We start from the raw sequence: 23,435 nt of genomic DNA on the forward strand, positions 1-23,435 counted from the left end.
CTGGCAACCCTAACATAAAGCCTAACAGATTTACATGCTTTTAAAAAAAAACTGCTAATGTACACTTTTATAAAGTACCTCCATTTGTATACACTGAATTCCAAATTAAACAGAGGAGCAATGGGTACCTGGAAAGAATGGAATGTTCCTACAGATCTGTCCCATTCGTTTTCCCTGATACAAAGAGCTTTCCCCTGCAATCAGAGGTTTGGGGCAGAACATTGCACCAGGAACAAATCTACAACTTTTTTCAACGCTGTCCAATAACATAGAATCACAGAATTGGAAGGGATCTCTAGTCTAACCCCCTGCACAATGCAAGAAACTCACAACAGTTCTATTGCACCAAACTGAGAGCCAATTTGGTGTAGTGGTTAGGAGTGTGAACTTCTAATCTGGCAAGCCGGGTTTGATTCTGCACTCCCCCACATGCAGCCAGCTGGGTGACCTTGGGCTCGCCACAGCACTGATAAAACTGTTCTGATCGAGCAGTGATATCAGCGTTCTCTCAGCCTCACCCACCCCACAGGGTGTCTGTTGTGGGGAGAGGAAAGGGTAGGTGATTGTAAGCCGCTTTGAGACTCCTTTGGGTAGAGAAAAGCGGCATATAAGAACCAACTCTTCTTCTTCTACTACTTGGATATATATTACATAGTACTTCCTCGGGTTGACTACTTTAAAAAGGTAAAGGTATTCCCTGTGCAAGCACCGAGTCATGTCTGACCCTTGGGGTGACGCCTTCCAGCGTTTTCATGGCAGACTCAATACGGGGTGGTTTGCCAGTGCCTTCCCCAGTCATTACCGTTTACCCCCCAGCAAGCTGGGTACTCATTTTACCAACCTCAGAAGGATGGAAGGCTGAGTCAACCTTGAGCCGACTGCTGGGATTCAACTGCCAGCCTCATGGGCAAAGCTTTCAGACAACATTTCTGCTGCCTTACCACTCTGTGCCACAAGAGGCTCTTTGACTACTTTAAAGCAGTCCTAATCTGTATTTTAATTATATGTCTGGACTTCCTTCATTTAGGAGCTACCATGTAGGGGGGGAAATGATAGAAGTACTGTAGCTGTTTTCTTTGTGGCAGTGCCCTGCACATTAAGCAAAAGAGGGCTTTCTCAGCTTGAATCCCCTTGCTCAGGTTTCAAGTTGCCTTGTTCTAAAGCTACATGCTCTGTTTCCTATCCAAACTGTCTGATACACCATTGTGCTTTGTTAGAATATATTTGCTTAGCTCACTGGGTAGCTATGCCGTTCCAGTGCTGTGGCTGTTTCATGAAATTATGTGCTGTCCAATAATGGAAGGGTTCCATAGCTGTTTGAACAAAGGCATTCTTTAACAAGAGAGTTAGAGAGAGGGCAGTTGCCAACAGCTTATAAGAAGCAGCCTGACTTTCTGGCCTTCCCTTCAATCTGTCTCTTCCCACAACTCCAGCTCCTGCCTCCAAATCCTGTGGAGAGCAACTCTGTAGTAAAGTGCTCAAGCGCATAATTTTTGCTCCAAAGCCTTGCTGCGACACAATCAGTATGCCCAGAGAGATACAAATATGCTGAAAGCATACTGTAAGCACAGAAATGTTTAAAATGCCATAGTGGGAGCAGAACTCATCTTTTGTTTGAAAAAGGAGAGAGTTTCTAGTCCTCATGATTAAGATGTATTCGAAAGAGCACAGACAATTCTGACAGAAATCTAAGAACCCAGCATTCCTAATGTTCATGGACTAGGTTTAAGGACCCCGAATTCTACTTCCCATGTCCTAAAACGGAAGCTATTATGCAAAGCAAGCGTCAATATATAAACAGGGCTAATTTGTATAATCTGTAGCTATAGAATTGAGATTTTTCTCTCTTTTTTTAGCATGGAGCACACACGGAATATTAGATTCAAATGGGTAGCCATGTTGGTCTGAAGTAGCACAATAAAATCAGAGTACAGTAGCACCTTTAAGAGCAACAAAGATTTATTCAGGGTGTGAGCTTACGAGTGCAAGCACTCTTCGTCAGACTATGATCTTCTTACATGACATTACATTACAGAATATTGGTTATCAAAACACTTGGGAAAGGTGTGGAAGAGGGTAAGTAAGTGTTTCAGGATGTTAACTACCCTATGAAGAAAGGCTGAAGGTGATTTTCAGTGTAGAAAAAAAAGACAAGAAGGGATATGATAGGAGGTTGTGATAGTATATATAAAAATGAAACAATAGGGTTTTAATGCTCTTATATTTTTACTGTAAACGGCCACAGGCCAGCCTGGCCAGGAGTGGTGGTCTAGAAATTCAATGAATAAATAAATAATAAAATACTATAGCTTAGGAGTACCCAATGAAGTTGATGAGCAGTAGCTCTGACAGACAAAGAAAGGACTTCTTCACACCACATTAAGAGCAATCCTAGGGAAGTCTACTTGGAATCCTACACAAATCTATTCAATGGAGCTTATTCCCGGGAAAGTATTGTTAGGATTACATTGTGGGTGTACTCACATGGGGTGCTCTCCGTCATAGGATATGACACTGGTCACAAGCTGGAGAGCCAGTTTGGTGTAGTGGTTAGGAGCTCCGAATCTGGTTTGATTCCCCACTCCTCCACATGCAGCCAGCTGGGTGACCTTGGGCTCACCACAATACTAATTAAGTCGATCTGACTGAGCAGTAATATCAGGGCTCTCTCAGCCTCACCTACCTCACAGGGTGTCTTTTGTGAGGAGAGGAAAGGGAAGGTGATTGTAAGCTGCTTTGAGACTCCTTTTGGCAGAGGAAAGTGGCATATAAGAACCAACCCTTCTACTTCTTCTAGTATATTTGGCTTTATAAAGAAACTAGTAAATAAGCCCGCTGCAGTGTTAATGCAGCGGGCGCTAGCGGGGCTTCGGCGTCGGCTGGTTGGGGCACAAGCGGGGTCCGGGAGTCAGCGGGGCGGGGGTGGGGCTTCACACCTCCCGATTAGTCAGTCCAGCGGCAAGGGACCAATTGGGAGCCGGGCTGTGCACAGCTCACAATTGGTCCCTTGCCGCCAGACTGTAGCTTTGCACATGCCGATTGGGCCCCCCGATTGTCATTCCAGAGGAAGGGGCCTATGGGCACCCTTCCTCATCACAGACAGGGCCCACCTTTGGTGCCCTTAACGAAATATTTAATCAGCTCCGCTAGGAGCAGTTAAAGATTAGCCACATTCATGGAGGACAGATTATGATGGCTAAATAGGACCTCCATGTTCAGAGACAGAACTTCTCTGAGGGGGGCTATTACCGTTGCTGGGGGGAAGTCTGACCCCTACTTAGGGGTTCTTGTGAAGCATGTAGTTGGCTGTGGGAAACAGGATATAGGACCAGATGGAGCTATCATCAGAGTGTGAGTCAGCTGCTTTCAATATATTTAATTTATATATTTATATACCCCCCATTACTTCTGGGACATCTCAGGACAACATAAAATAAGGTGACCAGATTGTTCCACTTTTTGAGGGACATCTGGGGGTACCTGGCAAATTGTACTTATGTTGAAATTAAAAATATATATATTACAATACTATTTTTGCATTCTATGCATTCTATGAAACTTTTTGTTGCTCCATATAGACCAAATTTTTAATCAAGACCCCCCCCCCCCAGTCAAGGGTGTCCCGCTTTATCAAAGTTAAAATCTGGTCACCTTAACATAAAAGCATTTGATAGAGAAATTCATAGGGTTGTGCGATTCGGCAGCAGAAGCAACCTTCCTTTCCCCAACCCCCCCGCCGCTGCCCCCCTCCCCGCGGTGCAGCATTGGCCACTATGGGCGGGTATGGCCGCTTCGGCTGTCGAATCGCACAACCCTACATAAAGACAATTTGTGCCCCCAATGAGCATTGTAATCACCTTTGCCCAGTACCATAAATATATATATTTCAAAAACATCACGCAAATTCCCCCTCTGAACTGAAGAACACTTTGATGACATACAGGAACAGGTATCAAGAGAAACCCAAACCTTTCAGCTGCACTCGCGAAACAAACAGGACATGTTGCTGTACATCCTGCCTTTTCACATTTCCGATATTTTTTCTCTGAAGCATCTTCATCATCCTCTGCTGTATCTGCAGCCTTCCTGCGTACCTAGCAGAAAACAACGATGTAACTAAAAAATCTGCACCAGCTCGAGGTGCACCAGCTTTGCACCAGCTCTACAGGCATTCGTTCTGATGTTCTGTGGTGCAGTAGTGAAGGAAAATGCACTTTCAATGTGCTTTGGCAGCTGGATTTTCCTGTGCGGAACAGGAAAATCTACTTCTAAAGTACATTGAAAGTGCATTATCCTATGTGTGCGGAATAAAGGTTTTCACCTCACAGAGCGAGAGTATTCTACCACAAAACTAACTCCTATAGGTCACTTGGGGTAGAGAACAAATCTTGATTTTAAAATAAACTTTAAACGTTTTGTGGGCTGCGTGCATGTATGGTGGAAAAGGAGCTGGTCTTTTATACCTCGCTTGTCACTACCTGAAGGTACCCCAAAGCGGCTTACAAACAGCTTTTCCTTTTTCTCCTCACAATAGATTCAAGTGGTTGACCATGTTGGTCTGAAGCAGCAGAACAAAATTTAGAGTCCAGTGACACCTTTAAGACCAAAGTTTTATTCAAGATGTGAGCTTTTGTGTGCATGCACACTTCCTCCGATATTATATTGTATCTTATTATATTTTATCTGAGGAAGAGTGTGTGCAAACAGAAGCTCATACCTTGAATAAAATTTTGTTGGTCTTAAAGGTGCCACGGGATTCTACATTTGTTCTCCTCACAACAGATACCTTGTGCGGTACTTAAAGCCAAAAGATCTAGCAGTGACAGGCTGGGACATTATTATACAACCAAGAAACCACTCTACAAGGCCAGCTCAGTTTGTGGGGGGAACAACATTTCATTTTGGATGGAAAATTTACTTCAGTGAGGGGAAGTGCATAGAGGTGACCATTCTAACCGCATTACACCCTTCTATATCCACTGACTTCAATGGACTCAGAAGGGTGTAACTTTGCCTATGATGGCCCACATCATACATTCTGGATGCAACCCAAGTGGCCCTCTTTTATTTTCATACAGGCAGAAAGATACAGACATGTACACACACATATACCTCCGCACACACCGTATCATTTCCTACTTTAATCTGTTTCAATTACCTGCCTCCCTGAACTCCTCAAAGGAAGGTTGTCAGGAGACTGATCCAAGGTCACTGTTTTCTTCTTTGCCCGGACCCTCCCAGAAGACATGGTGCTGCAGCATAAAAATCAAGGGGACACCTGATTTAGAGTACAGCCCAAAGTCACATTTCACCCTAAGGAGCCTTCCTACAGGGAGGGGAAATTCTCCAGTTTCTCTGTAGCTAACCTTCCTGAACTGCACAGCCCAGGAATTTAGCTCTCACAACTCTGAACTGGGTAAGAGACAAGAGAAAAATGACTTGAGTTGCTGTACACTGGAAGACAGCATACATGATAGCAAATGCATTGGAAAATACGTTGGACATACTCTAAATCTGCAGTATAAGTCTAAAAACAAGACAGTGATGGTGTGATGCAGATTTAATTAGGTGCCAAAGGAATTCTCAAGTTGCACAACAGGATATCAAGATAAAGAGGCCACGGCAGCTTTTCTCTTAATATGAGAAAAGCTGGCAGTAATTTAGATATATATCCGCCAGTGTATTAAGAATCCACTCAGCTCCTCCCAACCTTTCTGCTCTTTTTATTACTCTTCTTCCCATTTTATTACTTCTTCTTCCCAAGAAGAGCCTTGGCGAAGAACATACAGCAAGCCTAGAAGTTTATTTATACTAAGTAGATAACACAATGCTTATGAAGGATGTGAACCCCCTCCAAAGCACCTTTATATAACGCGTGCAAATACACATTAGCTTCGTTTTCTATTATCAAGCCACTATGTGACACTCTCAGAATTAAATTATTCAGTGTAGCTTCATTCCCAGCGTAGGTTTGTTTCCTGTACAGAGGAATGTATGTATACAGAATCCATATTAATCCCACATACTTGCAGTTCCATCACCCCCCAAACTACAAATCCAAAGAGGCTTATTTATTTATTGTATGGCATATGGTAAGGTAATCAGTAGATCTGAGGACTGTCTGGCAGCCAGGCAAGGGAAGGTAGTTCATGGTCTGACGATGAGTGCTTGCCTTGAATAAATCTTTGTTGATCTTAAAGGTGTCACTGGACTCTGATTTTATGATTTACTACTGTCTGCCTCCATGTTATGACCCCTGGTGTTCCTTGTAGGAACTACCACCAAATCCTTGGAGGTCTCCCATCCAAATACTAACCAGGTCTGCTTAGCTCCCAAGATCTCATTGGATCGGGCCTGAAAAAGAGATCAGGCTACAGTTCCAAAGAAAGAAAGGTTAATTATATTCAATGTGGGCAATTCACCTAGCAGGAAGGGCAGGTTTCTCCTCACCTTGGTGTCAAATCTCTTGCTTTTCAGCTGGCAAATTAGTGTCTTCCCAAAGCACTTCAGAAACGAGCTGTAAGGATATCAACAAAGAGAAGTATGATGAGAACAAGGGAAAGTGACCTTTCTGACCAAATAATTTCTTTTTTCCTGCTTGGCTCCAGGAAACCAGTTCAGAAGTCCTCCCTAGAGTGACACTCTAACAAAGACTTCCTGGAAGTAGGTACACCCACTGCCCCCCCCCCCCAAACTTTGAAGGAGACATGGCCCTTCTGAAGCAGCACTTGCTCCAAGGGAGGCCAGGTGAGCTGAAGGGGAATCATTTCAAGGGAGAGCATGCCTTCAAGAGGAAAGAGGCCTTTTGCCAGAGACTTGTTCCAAGCAGCACATCCAAAAGCTATGTGATGATAATTGTGTGGATAACGACTCATTTACAAGGACCACAAGAGAACTGTAAAAAATTCAGCATGAGATGGGTTCATAAGGTAAACAGGCAGGTAAGAAAACTGCAATTAAAATGATACCCTCCCCTTTAGAAAGTATTGCTGTTCCAATTTTGAATGCAATACCAACAGAAGAGGAAGACAGGGGGTGGGGAGAGGAAGAGGTAAAAGAAGAGGAGGAGCTGGGGGTTTTGCAGCCTGCTTTTAATTACCTGAAGGAGTCTCAAAGCAGCTTACAATCGCCCTCCTTTTCCCTTCCCACAACAGACACCCTGTGAGGGAGGTGAGGCTGATTGAGCCCTGAGAGAAACTGTTCTGTGAGAACAGCTCTAACAGGACTGTGACTAACCCAAGGTCACCCAACTGGTTACATGTAGGGGAGGAGTGGAGAAGCAAACCCGGTTCTACAGGTTAGAGGCTGCTGCTCTCAACTAGACCAAGCTGGCTCTCATCATGGGATTCACACACATTCCTGGCATCTCTAACATGCATGAGATTACAACAACGGATTTCAAGCCATGGTAAGGGAGGGCAACCCATTACATCCCCATTCAGTATGTTTTCCAGGGTCCCAGTGGCCTGAACGCCCCACCCACAATCTCTCCCTGGGCTTACATAGCATCAATCAAAAGGGAATGAAAGGGATACTTTGGACAAAGAAGCTCATGGCAGGCTCCTCCGCAGAATTCTCGAACTGAGATTTTTATTTCCCAGAGGAGGGCTGGACTCCAGCTTGCCTCTGCCCCTAGCCCGAATCCCAGGCGGGGGAGATCCTTCCAATCCTCACGCCTTAGGTTAGGGGAAAGTCGCTTGGCGATCACTCCAGAGCCCCGGGCAGGTCCAGGCTGCATGGCAGCCATGCCTCGACGGCCCCCCGGCTGCAAAACTTCCCACGCGCGTCCGGGCGGAGACGGAGAGAAGCCCCTGCCCACAGCCAGCCCTTTCCCAGGGACTGACCCAGCACGCTGGCTTTGTGTCGCCGGCTGTCAGGCACCAGCCGCCGACGCCGGGGGCCGGCCGGGAAGGCACTGCTCTCGCCTCGTCCGGAGGGACGGCGATCCGGCCTTGGCGCCAGCCCCGGCGGCCCTTGGGCTTCTCCAGCCGTCCCCGGGGGAGCAACCACGCCGCTCCACGCTCCTCGCCGCCCGCAGCCAGCCAGCCAGCCCTTCCCGTCTGCCTCCTCCCGCAAGCGGCTTCCGCTGTCCTCAGCACGTAACGTGTGGAGCAGGGGGAGGAGACAATGTAGCGAGCGGCTGGCTTCCTTTCCTGGCCGCGGGGCGGCGCCCAGAAGTCGCTCCAGCGGCGCCGGGGTCTGGAGGCTGTAGGAGGCGCTGCGACTGTCCGGGCAGGGCCCCCCTCCGGCCTCTCTCCTGCAGGCTGCGCCGCGGGTTCCTCTCTGCCTGGCTCGTCCCAAGGTAGGCTTCAGGAGCAGGGCTTCATTGCGAAGGGACGCGGGGAGACCGCTCCGGCTAACACGGGACGTTTTAGGTCAATGAATTCGAGTCAGGTGCCCTCGTGTAGAAGAAGAAGAGTATACCCCGCTTTGCACTACCCGAAGGAGTCTCAAAGCGGTTTGCGGTCGCTTTCTCCTCCTCTCCCCACAACAGACACCTCTGTGAGAGGTAGGTGGGGCTGAGAGAGCTCAGATAGAAAATGAGCTGTGAGAACAGCTCTGTCAGGACCGTGACTAGCCCAGGGTCACCCAGCTGGCTGCATGTGGGGGAGTGGGGACTCAAACCCGGCTCTCCAGGTTAGAAGCCACCAGTCTTAACCAGTATACCACGCTGCCTTAGATTGTGACAGGATAGCAATATATGGGTATGGTGTTTTCTCTGCAGTGCCTTATCTGTTTAATACCAGTCATCCCTTGACATACAGTCCACAAGTAATAAATGTGCATGTATGACCCTTTAAAGATGCAGAGGCAGAGAAACTACCCAGTTTAGCCCTTCCAAAGTTGTATGCTGAGTGTGTCTAACACCAGGTTTCACTGGCTAAATCTCAGGCAAAAGCTTTATTATCCCAACCATGTGAGGCCTGTGGCCATAACCCACTAGTGTTTGTTGTGCCCTCCCCCCAGACTTGTTCTGCCTCTGTAGTTCCAAAGGTTCGGACCATTTCAGTAGGAGCAGGAAGAACTTGGCACATTGTCCTGCAGCGTCAGTGTTCGGTTGGATGGGTTGGCTGTTGGGCAACCATCAAGGGTTACCTTTGACCACAAAAAACCTGTAGTGTGATTGTTCTTGGAAACAGCTGTAGGTGGGCGCACACCCCATACACGTGGACTTAATGACAAATCTGTAGCCTCCTGAAGCAGCATACAAATTTCCTTGCAGTACCTACCTTGAGTATTGTTCTCCCCTCCGTATAGCCTTGGAAGGTTAAGAAAAAGACATGTTGTCTGAAGGTGTTTGCTGTGATAACTGCAGATAACAGCCAAAACAGGTGTTTGATTTTTATGATCATGTTTATTGAGGTTGAAAGTCACTCCCTCTTTCATCAAACTTCCAGGGACTGCAGTAAAAGACAATGAAAGTATTCACCTGTCCACGGCATAGCGCTCTGAATAGGCTTTACTGGCTGTCACCTTGGGGGTACAGTTGGACCGTAAGCTAAATATTGAGCAGTCAGTGTGATGCGGCGGCCAAAAAAGGTTAATGTGGGCTTGGGGTGTATCAACAGAGGCATAACATCCAAATTGCAAGATGTCATAGTTCCACTTTACATCACTTTCGTCAGGCTGCAGCTGGAGTACTGTGTTCAGGTCTGGAGGCCTCACGTCAAAAAGGATGTGGACAGAATGGAATGGTGCAGAAAAGAATGAAAGGCTGATCCAGGGCCTGGGGACCAAGCCCTATGAGGAAAGGTCGAGGGATTTGGGAATGTTCAGTCTGGAGAAAGAGGAGGTTGAGAGGGGCTGACTGCTCCCTTTAAGTATTCGAAAGGTTTTCTGAGGGAGGCAGGGATTGGTTCCTGTTGGCAATAAGATTCACAATAAAGAGTTTCAGGGACCGGTTATAGAACTTTTTCTTTGGGCACAGGTTTCCTGGGCCATGGAGAATTATTTAGACACCTCTGGAAAGGAAGGAGATGGTGACGCTGTGTCACAACGGGGCAGAGTTGTGACAGAAGACGACTGGCTGAAGAAGTGGCAGATGAGACACATAGGATTTCATAATGAACAAGAACATGGGTACGTAATTCCATGCTCTTACGATAAACTTTCACAAGAAAACTGATGTTTGTAGAGACGTTTGATTCTCACACATGGGTTGCAATATGTCTATAGTCACAGTGATACCAATAGTCATTAGTTAGCTACACATCCCCCTTGCCAAGGAATTTAGGGCAGCATACATTATCCCCTTTCCCCCCATTTTACCCTCTCACAACCTTTTAAAGTGGCCTCATCTGTGAGGGTTTATGACCAACACTTAGTCCTTGGTATCTTCAATTAAAAGGGCCAGGTCATAGGTGAAGTGAAAGACCTTTACCTGAGACCCCAACACCTGCTGCCAGTCAGAATAGACAATACTGGCCTCAATAAACCATTGGTTTGACTTAATGTGACGTGATCTGCCTGGGGCCAGCATTCAGACTCACCTGGGTAGAGCAGGATAGGACCAAGGAGTGGGAGGTTTCAGCCAGGGTAGCCTCAGTAATGGGGCCCCTGTCACAGGGAGGCTCAGGACGCATGGAGGTGACTGGACAGCTTGGAGAGTGGTTTTCTGAGCCCAGGTGGGTTAAGACAGAGTGTGGCTATGGAGAATTGATACTGGTTAAGAAGCAGGGAACAGAGGAGGGTGGAGCTTAGCTCAGTGACTAGGTGTGGAGCTAGGGTTATAAAAAGGGAAAGATGCGGAAAGTACAGAGTCATGTATAGGCAGCAGAGTTTTTAGGTGTCTGAGTTATCCTGGGGGGGGGACTTTGGGCTATCCCCCAATCCTTTCAGTTATGAATTAGTGCTCCCACCCAGTAATTTGCTAGTCCATTAATAAAAGCAAAGATTTTTTTTCTTGACCATCAGCATAACAGCTTCCAACTCTCCACCCCATATCCACTGCCTCTGTGTTCTGCTCTCTGAAAGCATACATGTTGTTTATTTTGCTTAAGTTTTTGGTAAGTTGTGTGGCTTACTTTTGTTGCTTATTGTAAGCTATCTATAATTCTGGGGAAATGTCATATACAATTTTAAATAGTGAAAATAATATCCACTCTCCCTTACCAAAAACTTCCCCACAAAAAAAGAATTCTGGCTACAGACCTGGGGAAGATACCGTCTAAGGGAGACGCCTAGGAAACAAGACAGGTTGCAGTGTTATGGTTCTTCTCCCTTGTGATGCATTGTAACTCTTGAGGCAGGTGAAGCTAACTACACTTTCAGCGGTTTGGATTGGTCAACTTCCAGTAAAGCAGACTGTGTGAGAAAGCAGTGACTGGGCTAGTGCTTTGAAGACCCCATGGACCCAGGTCTGATGCTCCCATATCTTCAGAGGGCATCACACTAGGTATCAGTCAGTTTCATGACTTCACTGGACCAAGCCCCCCCCCCCTCCCATGAGACTCATGGCTGAGTGAACCTGATCCCCTATTGATAGTCAATTGAGCCACTGCACCATAATGACTCCCTTATTGCTAAGGGTTAATGCTACTCAGATTCTTTTTCTCAAAGGAGCCCAGGTTTTACCTTCATTCTCTTAAGCCCAGTATGAGATCGCTCTTGAGGAAGAGGCAAAGATATCGCAGTGGCTGTAACCAAACTGGGCCACATTTGTGCAGAATTTTGTCTTGTGAACCAGTTTGTGCCCATCCCTCATGATTACGTTCTTCATTTAAAAATTCTGCAGTGGAATATGTCAAGTGTCTGTCTACTTCAAGGCAGATCCAAGCTTCTAGCTAGTATCACGTATTCAGTCAACTTCCCTATAGGTTGTTTGGAATGCCCAAATGTGTAGCTTCTTTGGCTAAAGGCTGGGGTGAAGCAACCATAGTCAGCAGCAATTAAATGTAAGTTAATCTTTTTTTTTTTTCAAATTCACTCCCAACTTTGCTGCTGTGGCCAAACTGTGGCCTCTCCAGATGTCCACGGACTATAATTACCATGAGCCCCTGTTTGCATTACTTTTATTATTTATGCAGGTATTTATATACAGCCCTTTTCAGTCATACTGTCATGCAGCGGTTTACACAGTCTAAAAACTCAGTTAAAAAAGAACCTTCCTTTTCCTTTGCAGACTTCTAAAGAAGCACCTGGATATTTTTCTCAGTGGCAGAAGTGGACTGAAGATATTTTTCCCACTTTGTGGCAAAACTGTCGAGATGAAATGGTAAAAAGCAGCACTCGAGTAGAATTTGTTCATGTATTTTTTTCTATAAAGAACCACTGTGGTGTAGTGGTTAAGTGTGGCGATCGCAAGAGCCAGGCATTCAGATTTTAAAGAAAATCAGAACACCACAATCGTTGCTGGACTTGATCAGTGACACGTGATCCCGTGCTGGTCTTGAACCCCTCCCACCTTCCTTCCTTCCCTCATGGTTCAGTTCCTTGCATGGAAGGGAACACATAGAAATGCAATCTAGCCAAATGCCAAGGGAGTGCACAAAGCAGAGAAACACATACAGTAGCCCCTCGAAACAGCGGGGTCACTGAGATGGAAAGGGGGAATACTGCCACATTTCGGGAGAAAGTGCTTGCTGGTTTGTTCTACATGTGAATGCATTTACACACAAAGCACCACTTCTGAACCATGTTCTCTTTAATTTTGAAAAGACTCCCACCTGTAACTCAGCCTTTCCCTGTTAATAATTCTCCCCCAATGATCAAAGTTTAGTGATAAACTCACATCATTAGACTCATCATGCATGTAAAAGAACCAAAAATTTACGCAATGGGGAAAGTCAGCAATAGTGAAGTTCGCACACCAATGAAGGGGGGAGGATGGCAGAAGGTGCAGTGGGAAGAACGACCTCATTGCATGCAGTGAAGTGCCATTCAAGGGGCGGTAAAAGTGTGTGTTGGGGGGAATCTGTATACTTTTGAATTATCTTCAGCTTGGAAGCAAAGGAAAAGGCACAAAACCACTCTTGGAAAACCCAGGCAAACAGTAACCAGAAAGTGAACTGAGCATTAAAGGGAGGAAATCAATGCAGAATGAAAAAGAAAACCTGATAGTCATGCATCGTGAAATCTAGAGGAAATATCTGTGCATAATAGCCTACGGTCTCCTGCCACTGTGCAGTGGGGTCCTGTGCCCCATGCTCCCCCCCTGGAGCTGCCGCTGCACAACATGGCAGGCTCTTCCAGTCCCAGGGTTGTGTTTGTGTTTAACCCTGACTTAGAACAGTTTAACACAGAAGGAGTACTGAGAAAGTTGGCAAGAGGAATTGGTAGGTAGGTGAAGACTCAAATTTGGGCAAGAAAGGGGATAGATCTTCTAGTGAGAGAAGAATTTCCCAACCCAGCTGATACCCTGTCAATATTAAAACCTTCTTTGTTATGGCTAGACTCTTGGTCAGGTCTGAGTTCAGGGTCTCTCTCATCATTCAGCTCTGAAGGCTTTCTCTGCTCAACTGATGGTAAACAAATCAATCTGTTGGAGCAGCCTGTCACTCAAGACTCTGTGAAGAATTCACAATCTACATAGCACTTCTGAGCTTCAGAAGTGCAGTCCATTTATTACTATTTCCTCTTCCTAGAGGATGAGGCCTTACATTTCACCTGCCAGTTAGACTTTGACTCTTTGACTTTTAACCAAAGTGACAAAATATACAGAAGCATGCTTATTTTTTTTATCATTCTTCATAGGTTAGCTGACATGGGGCATCATATAGTTGGTGTGGAAATCAGCGAAACTGCTCTGAAGGAATTTTTCACAGAACAAAATCTATCCTATTCTGAAGAAACAGTTCCAGAAATCCCTGGAGCTAAATTAATGAAGGTTTGTATTGAACCCTGTTCACCACCTCTAAGCTTTCTTTATTAATGCAGCTTGCCAAGATATAATACTGACTTTATGCAAATAATATTTTACCATTCTTGAGCCTTTCTCCCTTTCTTTCCTGATTGGGTGGATTTTCCCTTCTTTTCTCAGTGTTCAGCAAGGTTTTGTGTTGCCATGCCCTGACACAAGGTAAGGTTAATGTACATATGATTCCCCCCAAAATGCAGAAAGTAAAACTTTACCAGATTCCTCCCTCCAAGGTCAGCTTAGAACCAGATGTAATTGAAAGAAAACGCTTTGGACACTGTACCTGCCACCCTGCTTATTTGCTTAAGAAAATGTAACCCTCATCTCAGGCTGGTTGATCAACACCAGCCAAATTACTTTAAAGGGCAGGAAGAAGCATCCATTTCCAAAGCTGAATCTCAATTGGCAAGGTCTTATTTGCTGGAAATGAGTTATCCCTGTCCTGGGTAAAGCTGTTACTTATAATTCTTGCCTTGTTTTTTGGCCATCCAATGCAGTGGCTGTAACAAAAGAATCCAGCAACAAGCCTGTGTCGGAGTAACTGGAATCAAGTGATCAGTTTGTGGAAGAGGGAACATTCGGGGGCTTTTTGCACGGCTTCAAAATAGCACAATGGTTGCTAATTGAAAACGCTACTAATTTGCCTTAACGCACGACGTCGTAGACAATCTGCAACACTCCTGAAACCAATCAGCAAAAAGCGCTTCGTTGTAGCGCTTTTAGGGGAATCCCAAAAAGTGGATTCACCCTCCGGAAAGCGATACACTCCTGCAACCAATCTGCAACAGTAGCGAAAAAGACCTGTGCGTTCCCATTGTTGCGGTTTCTTCAAAGTCCCTCCTCCTGAGCCTGTCCTCCAAACTTCCGGCGAAGCGATCGCCATTTTTTTTTCCCCGAGCGAGTGGAGATCAACGCACCGGCGAGCCTCCTTTTAGCCAGTGAGGCTTCCCAGGCTGCAGTCCCTCCTCAGAGCTGTTTACAGTCACAAGAAGCCCGCAGAAGCCCATTTGCTGATGTATTTTCCCTTTATTTTTCACACTGTTTCGGCTGAAAATCGCGCCCGTGAGGGGGGATTTTTTTTTCCACTCCGAGGCAGCGTGGCCACGATCAAATGACAGCTCAAACAGAGGCTTCCCGGCTTCAGTCCCTCCCCTTCAGTCACTAAGCACACACATTTCACACACACATTTCACACATTCCATTCAGCCGAAAATCGGGCCCGTGAGAGGGGGGGGGGATTTTTTTTTTCACTCTGAGGCAGCGTGTTAACGATCAACCGATCAAATGACAGCTCAAACACCCCAGGCAGCTGGATGGGTCTCTCCGTTGCAACGAATCTACCCAGATTCGTTACAATGGGTCTGTTTTTTTTTTTAAAAACCTTCCTTAAAGGGAAAGGGGCTGTTTGGGAGCATGCTAACGGCTGCCCATTGGCTGCTTGACGGCCAGGGGCGGGACGAGCTTGGCAATAGCGCTTCCTTTCTAGCGATTTCTGCCGAGACCGGAAGCCTGTGGGAAACGCTAAAAAACGCAACTGATTCCACTACAAAGGCAGGTATGCATAACGACGAATTCCACTATTTTAAATGGCGATTTTTCATTCCGCAAACAATTTGCAACAAAGAATCCCGTGCAAAAAGGCCCTCGGATTTGGATTGGTTTATATTTGGCTAGGCAGTTATGGTTTCTTTGCAGGTTTCTGTTTGCTTTGCATTATTTTAATCTTTCTGTTTTGCAGGTTTATTACCGTGGGCCACTCTGTGGTTAGGATAAAAACTGCAGAATAAACATACAAAAAACGAGTGCCATTTCTAGTTTATTTATTTGAATATTTATGTCCCACATTTCCTTTATGACCCAACATGGTTTACAATTCCAAGTGTAAAAGCATACAAATAAATAAATCCCACCAGTCATGTTTTAAGGTCCTAGCCGATAAAATGGCCTTGCAGTGCTTCCTAAAAGCATCTGATAGCCACCCCCCTTATCTTCTCAGCAGGAACCTGTTCCATAGAGTGGGAGCTACTATAGGAAGTGAAAAAGATTATACTCTGCTTTTCCAGACCCTCAATAAAAATAAACTTTTATTGCCAGATGATAGAGGCTGTGCATTATGTCCCTGTATATTATATGAAGAACTGGTTTTTATACTGTGCTTTTCATGACCCAAAGGAGGCTCAAAGTGGCTCACAATTGCCTTGCCTTCCTCTCCCCACAACAGGCATTTGTGAGGGGGGGGGGGGACTGAGAGAGTTCTGAGAAAAGCAGGCTCCATGCAAAGGAGTAGGGAATCAAACCTGATTCTCCAGATTAGAGCCTGTCATTTTAACCATTAAGTTGGCTTCCTAAAGCTGAAGAACTAGTATGTAGATCATAATTATTTAAATGTTATTCTTGCATGCGGTTTCACCATGTTTTTACCTTAATGCTGTAACAGAAAGATTTCCCAGGCAAAAACTGCATTTTGTTGCAGGAATTTCCTTGGAAACCAAGTACAGAAGATATAGCTCATGGATCTGTTATGCTACTTATACACTGGGAAACAGTTATTTCCATAGTGTTTTCAAAGAGGAAATCCTATTTGTGTAGGAAATTTATTTCAAGAAGTACGTAGATAGCTGATCTGTACTAACAAAGGTTAAAGGTTAAAGGCTTTGATTAAATTCCCTTATTTATTGCATTTCTGTCCAACAGAGCCGCTAATGCTTCAAGGATCTGTGCATTTAAAAAATGCTTGATGCTAGTTGTACCTTCTGCATTATTTCATTTTTGGAAATATTAACTGGAAACTTATTCTTTTTTGTACTATAGGACACATCTGGGAATATTTCTTTGTACTGTTGCAGCATTTATGATTTGACCAGGTAAGAATGCAATGGTACTTTTGAATCTGTCCTTGGTCACTTATGTATTTTATATTCTCTAGCTGGTTTTGATCTAAACTCACAGAAGTCCGAGTATAGCTAATGTTGATCACCGCCTGTTTCATCTCTATCATTTCCAGGAGCAGGGTGTGGCTATGAGTCACTAAAAATTCTTCCTGTTCATAAGGTTTAAAAAATCTCATGTGAATATTGAAACGTGTCATTGTATTTGCAGTTTACGTGCATGTAGTGTCCTTCGGGCATGGTTAGGAACTCCAAATGTTGTTGGCAGAGTTCAAATACACAAAGAGATTTGCAGCACCAAGATTCTTAAAGGAGCAAAATTGCTTTTATTTAGAAGAAAAACAACTTTGTATAAAAAGAGGAGAGAGAGAGTCCTGCCTAACTGTTCTGTTGTCTTCATTCTATCTGTTCTGGAGGCAAGCAGGAGGAAATGTGCTGAACAGAACAGGAAATCCCCTACTGAGTCAAGAGTATTTGAAAAATATCACAAAGTTCCTATTCTGTGCTAAATACACATCTCCAATGTCCCCTGCAGGGCATTCTTCATATGCGTTTGAATCAGGCACGTATGCCACAAATGCAACCCTTAATAATTAAAATCAGTAGGGAAATGGGATGAGAACTGTACCCTAAGGCCTTTGTTTTAGCTGAGCTGGTCTACGATTACTTTTGTTACCAAACAGAGTTTGGTAACTCATGATCCAATAGGCCAAGAGGTCTTTTCAGTTCTGTACAAATATTCCTATTGCATCATTTTGTTCATGCAGTATGGGATCACAGGAGGTAACTTAAAAATCCCATGATTCTGTTGTGGAACATCTGCTTTCCTGTCCCTCAGCTAATAAAAACAAGATAATTACCATTTGTAATGCACACCTTTTTTTTATCTCTTTGTAGTTCTGTTGCTGGCAAATTTGATGCCATTTGGGACAGGGGGTCTCTAGTAGCAATTAACCCTTGTGACAGAGAACGGTCAGTAATTTATATTACATTTTGTGCTACAGTAACTGTTATTTACTTGTTATTTATTAGAGCTTCTGGCTCTTAAGAAACAAGCCATTTCATCCTTGATTTGATTGTTCAATAACTTGCTCTAATCACTAAGCTCCACAAGGCTACTTTTTGTAGCACTGTCAGGTGCTATGAGGCAGGGAATGCCCTACCCTGGCTCTCATTTCTTACCACTGCAAGAGAAAAAAAAATGAAAATTTACTATCATCTTGGCAGCATTACATCAGTTCAGGGGGAACCCAGAAGTAATGTCAGTCTGCTCTAGGCATTGCTGGAAACTCTATGGTAACCCACCCCCATGTCTCTGCTCCCTCTCCCAACTTAAAACTAGTTGGCAAGTAATGGCTGGTAATGGTAACTTTTAATCATTTAATGGTTTGGCTTTGCAGGGAAGTAGCTGAGCTCAAAACTTAAAACATGGCTCAACATTTCTGTCACGTTGGAAGCAGGGCCTCAGAGACCTACGTTCCATGATCCCTAAGCTGTAAAACCAAAATAGTATTAACTTGCCTACTGCCCTGTTAGGAGTGCTTGTATGCAAGGATGTAAAACCCAACACAAAGAGCACTACAGTTGGTTTCAGAGAGGCTTGCTCAGCAGAATTTCTTGGAGGTCTCATGGATTAAGTTTGTCTGTCTCACGTTCTGTCAACCTTCAGTGTACATAGAATATACAACCTAAAATGGCCCCTTCACCTTGCCTCTTGGTAGAATCCCCTCTAAGTTTAATGGAACTTTTAAAATGCAAAGTGCAGTCCAGCAAAGATCTTGTTTCTACAGATGTGCATATTCAGTGCTTGGTTTATATATATACACAAAGATGACTGGTGCCTGATTTGATCTTTCTTTCGTCGTAGCTATGCCAATTTGATGTTATCGCTAATGAACCAGAAGTGTTGCTACCTTCTCGTTACCGTGTCATATGATCCAAGCAAACATCCAGGTAACACAATAGTTTGAACTAAAAGTCATTAAAAATTTAACTATAGCTCCTATCATGAAGGTCTTTTTGTGACTCACTGGTTTGTAATTAGAGATTAATATGAAATTGGGTCATGAGATGAGTTAAATATGGGATTATGGATTTAGGAAGCCTTCCAAATCAGGTTTGTCAAATATATTCCAACAGACATTTGGTATTCAATGTTCCACTGAAATATTGTATCTTGGCCCTTAAATGAGCCCAGAAGACAGTTTATAAAAGTTCCCATTTAAAATTCAATGAAAAATAATAGCAAAACAGATGAGATCACTAATTAAGGACAATATCAAATAATCCCACTATTCATGACACCACGATTTCTTCCATGTAATTAGGGATTAGGAGCAGGACATGGTATAGTGTGAGGTTTCCCCATTGTGTCATAAATCCTTCCCTGGTCATCTTTATCCAGTTTCAAGTAACTTTGAAAACCCAGCTACATCTGAATGAGTTTAAACTGCATATCCATGTTTATTATTTCTCCTTATTAAATGTGCCAGTTTCTTTTCCAGGTCCTCCATTCTACATTCCTGATTCAGAACTGAAGAAGTTATTTGGTGAGTCAATTCAAGTGAAGTTTTAAATTTCTACCGAAATGCATTTAACATTCACTTAACTGGTCAATTCACCTGCTCGCAACGGATAGTAATAGTTTGTACCAGGATTTGCTTCCTAAGTAGGATCTGGAGGACACATGGTCTGAAAATAGACACCAAAAGGGTTTCAGTGCACTAAAAAAAAAGAACTGCTTTTGTGTAGCTGCTGATTATTTCATGTGAGGAAGAAAGAAACTTGAGATACAGATAGTCCCCTTATTCTAGTCCAAGGTTATTTTCATTGCTGAGCCCCCAGTAATTTAACCTAGATTCTTAGATCCATTCATATTATCTCATAATGTTTCAGAAGTCCTACCTTCAGAGAAGTCGAACATCCTTCACCTCCTCTCTGCTCTGGGTAGTTGAGTATGTTGACACTGTTTCACGAACCTTCTGATGCCTGTATAATCTGCGTAGTGCCATTCATTTATCATCAGTCTGCATCAGCATTGTCAGGAGCAATATCTTAATGCAAAGGTAAATGCTAGCAATCTCATGCATGCTAGTATCAGCGGTGATCTGTTTGCCTGCCTGTTTCCATGTGGTTTTTTTCATGCAATGGAGGGTTTCATGCAATGGATTACATACACAAACACAGCAATGCTTGTAAGTAAGACCCCATAATTTATTTACATTCCTGCATACACAGAAAATACAATGACACAAAGGCAGGCAGTTCCAAACACAGCTGAGAGAAAGCTTAGAAGAACGGATCTGAGATCTGGACTTAGTTTTCCCCCCGCACAGGGGTACAAAAATGTGCCCTCACTGGCATCAAAGTGGGTGGGGGTGGTAGCCACTGCCCCCATTCCCACTTGCAGTAAACCACTGGGTAAGCTGCTACGACACAATTTGCATGACTGGTGTACTAGAGCCATCTATCCCTCTCCCCTTGCATTGGTGCAGAATCACCAGTGCAGTGAGAATTGCATCAGGACCCCTGCAGCTGTTCTTTCCCCCTTTTCAGCTGAACTGTAGCAAAAGACTGTACAGCACCTCAGCTGTAGATGAAAAGAGCCCATTAAAGGTTTACAAGGGGTGAGAGAGCATGGTAGACCCATGAGTTGTACTTGGAAAGAGCACAGTGTGGTGCAGATACTCCCTTTAGAAGTGGGGGCATGCTGCCATCTTTTTGGGGGGCGGGGGGAAATTATGCACAAAGAACAAGGGCTAGAATATTCATGAATAAAGCGGTCTCTTAAGTGAAGACAAGGAGAAATATGGCTTGTGTAGAAAAAGCTCTGAAATGTACTGATGAATACGTCAGTAATAAGTTGGGGCTGTGTCAGAGAAGAAGGCAAGTTGTACAAACAGAGGCTAAGAGAAGTGAAACATTGTCCCAAACATTTCCAGGTCAGAAGTTCTAATACATCACTGAATTGCTTTTCAATGAGTTCTCCTCTTTCTTGAAGACTGTTAATATATCTATATTTGATTCTTAACATGGCCAAATATATGGATATTTAAGCCAGATAATAGAGTTATACCTCTATTTGGTCAATGCACTTCCTGTTTTGCACAGGAAAATACAGCTGCAAAAGCATGCTGTAAGTGTATTATCCAACATGTGTGGAATAGACCATAAACAGAAAAGACAATATTTTCTAAATCAGAATTCTTTTTTAAAAGGTATAGGGTAGAGTTAATCCCCACAAATAATAGTAACAGCACCTGTAGCTTTGAGAAATTAATGCCTTCTGTAGTTATTGTCAGATTTGTTAGTACTGCCAGCCTTCAAGCCTTGGTTTCTGTCACTAAAAGGCATTGAGAGAGGCAGGGCTGTTTTCAGACCTGTTTTGGCCAGGCCTTTTAGCAACCACTGGCAGGCCAAGATGTTCACTACTTTTCAATAGCAGCCCACACATAAAAGCCAATGTAGTATTGTGGTAAGAATTTTAGGCCAGAATCTCAAAGACTTTAGAGTTGTACTGGTTTTTATATCTTAACTGTGAACCACCGTGAGTCAATTTGAGAGCAGTGGTATACAAATTCAAAAATAAATAAATACATTCAAGTCTTCACCCTGCCATGCAAGCTCACTGATTGACCTTGGCCAATCAGACACTCTCAGCATAACATACTTCATAGGGTGAATGTGTAAAGATAACTGGAGCACAGGAGAACTAATGTGAGCTACTTTGGGTGCCCACTGTAGAGAGAGATGGGGCGTAAATGAAGTATCTAAATAATAAAAGCCTCAGGTATGAAAAGCCTCAAAATTTGAAATGTCACAAAAATATAGTGTGTAAATTCCTCAGAATAATAGAATCGGCACCTGTACCTTTAATAAATGAATACACTGTCAGAGGCCATTGCTAAGACACTGACTAGCAATAAAGGGTCTTTCCATGGCTGTTTTGGCCTTTAAGGGAAGACTCACTGTGGTCAGAGTTACAGCAACTATCAGGTGATCAGATACGACATAACTTGTATGACTTGCCCAGGGCTGGCTACTTGCCACTGTTCTACAGCAGCCACACCATGAAAGCCAGCACTGTGTAGTGGCTAGCATTTCAGAGTAGGCTCTCAGAGTCCCAGGTTTGAATCCCCACTCTGCTGTGGAAACACAAGGTGACCTTGGACCAGTTACACACTGTCAGCCTACCGAACTCCATAAGGCTGTTGTGAGGACAAAATGATGGAGGGGAGAATATTGTAAATAACTCTGAGACTCCAGTGGGGAGGAAGGTAGGGTAATAAATGAAGTTGATAAATAGTAAATCTAGCTGGAGGGGTAGATAAAAGGTATGTTGGTAGAGGTATGGGAAGGAGAGAAGCAAACAGGGGGAAATGAGGATATGGAGGTTGTCACCTTCAGAAAAGAAAGAAGAAAGGTGTGGGGAGGAAGATACAAAAAAAAAGAGAGAGAGAGAGATTTCCCACACACACACAAGTCCTTGTGGGTTCCCCACCATGCAGCTAGGCCCAGCCTAGCAGCTGGCACTGCCCAACTGTTTTTTTCAGGTAGGACTGCCAGGGGAGGAAAGGGCAGAGAACCAAAGAGGGAGAGGAATGCATAACAGTAGGTTAGTTGGATGGAGAGAAGGAAGAAGGAAAAGGGGAAATGCCGTGGGGACTTTCAGGGAAGGGAAAGAGGTGGTAGTGGGAAGGGGAAAATGAGATGCTTCCCACAAATCCTTGTAAGTTCTCTGCTTCTTTTGATTATTTTTCATATGTGAAAAAATGTTTGCTTCCATATACCTGCAGGCTTTTAATCAGAATTATTTCTTTATAATGGCATTTGTGTGTTACGGCTAAATTCTACTTATGAAGTAACGGGCCAAAAATGCTGAAATAAGAAGGGTTTCGCCTGTTCACCTCTCAGTAGAATTGTAATGTAATGTTCTCCCTTTTATTTCAGGCCAGCGCTGTGATATTAAACTGCTTGATAAAACAGATGACTTGAAGGAGCCTCAAAGAGCTTGGGGTCTAGATTATTTCTGGGAGGTCATGTACTTGCTCCTGTTAAAATAACAAGACAACATCCAAGAGAGCAATCCTACTCAGAATGCTATTCATCTACTTAATGGGCTTATGCTCAAGAAAGTGTTTTTGGGACTACAGTCAAGATTATTTATACTCAGGGGATGACTTCTTGATTTCACAACACTGTGTTTTGCACATTCAAAATGAACCATTTTCTAGATACTTGATTTGACTCACAATAACTGTCTGAATGCTGTGGATTTCTAATAAAATTATTTTATTTTTATCCTTTGTCTCCTGAATTATTTGATAAACATGGCTGAAGAGTTCATTTGGGGATTGGAGTGAGGGGTGGGATTTCTGTAGTATGGCAGCCACTCCTGTTTTCAGATAACTAAATTGGGCCATGAAGGCAGATATAAGGGTTGCATGACCAACCCTGTGCATTCTAGATTCCAGTGTTTCAGCAATGTACCTCAACCCATCACTTTTGCATGGCTGTCACAAGAATCATTGGTAGAACAACTTTTCCACAGTATGTTATTATGTCTAGACTGCCAAAGGCTCAGGATGGGTTACAGTATCTAAATATACAATATAAATTTACCAATTTAAATTTAAAATCTTAACTTTAATTATTAAAAATACTATTGTAAAATACAGAAACTGTTTTGCCTG

At 43.8% G+C, this 23,435-nt stretch overlaps 2 protein-coding genes across 5 annotated transcripts in view; one reads left to right on the forward strand and one right to left on the reverse strand.

The window, feature by feature from the left end:
- The window catches only part of KDM1B (lysine demethylase 1B), a 33,346-nt gene extending 25,244 nt beyond the window's left edge, over nt 1–8,102 (reverse strand). The window contains exons 1-4 of the mRNA XM_077353047.1: nt 7,845–8,102; nt 6,451–6,517; nt 5,159–5,252; nt 3,970–4,094 (exon numbers count right to left, since the gene is read on the reverse strand). Coding sequence (XP_077209162.1) covers nt 3,970–4,094; nt 5,159–5,248 — 215 coding nt within the window. The 5' untranslated portion in view covers nt 5,249–5,252; nt 6,451–6,517; nt 7,845–8,102. The remainder of the gene's footprint in view (nt 1–3,969; nt 4,095–5,158; nt 5,253–6,450; nt 6,518–7,844) is intronic.
- Nucleotides 8,103–8,136: 34 nt separating this feature from the next.
- Nucleotides 8,137–23,043, forward strand: TPMT (thiopurine S-methyltransferase). 4 transcript variants are annotated; one of them, XR_013234270.1, is made up of 10 exons: nt 8,137–8,302; nt 9,929–10,080; nt 12,122–12,214; nt 13,693–13,825; nt 16,667–16,719; nt 17,641–17,715; nt 18,611–18,696; nt 19,248–19,292; nt 19,631–19,808; nt 22,693–23,043. XR_013234270.1 is itself a non-coding variant. In XM_077353051.1 (9 exons), exons 2-9 carry the CDS (start codon nt 9,941–9,943, stop codon nt 22,803–22,805), a joined length of 738 nt encoding a protein of 245 aa, XP_077209166.1. In that variant the 5' UTR covers nt 8,137–8,302; nt 9,929–9,940; the 3' UTR covers nt 22,806–23,043. The 4 variants fall into 4 exon arrangements, 2 of the variants coding, with proteins under 2 accessions (XP_077209166.1, XP_077209167.1); XR_013234271.1 differs by having other exon boundaries at nt 19,639–19,808; XM_077353051.1 differs by lacking the exon at nt 19,631–19,808.
- The last annotated feature ends 392 nt before the right edge of the window (nt 23,044–23,435 follow it).

This window comes from Paroedura picta, chromosome 9 (assembly GCF_049243985.1).
Source record: "Paroedura picta isolate Pp20150507F chromosome 9, Ppicta_v3.0, whole genome shotgun sequence".
Taxonomy (NCBI): Eukaryota; Metazoa; Chordata; class Lepidosauria; order Squamata; family Gekkonidae; genus Paroedura; species Paroedura picta.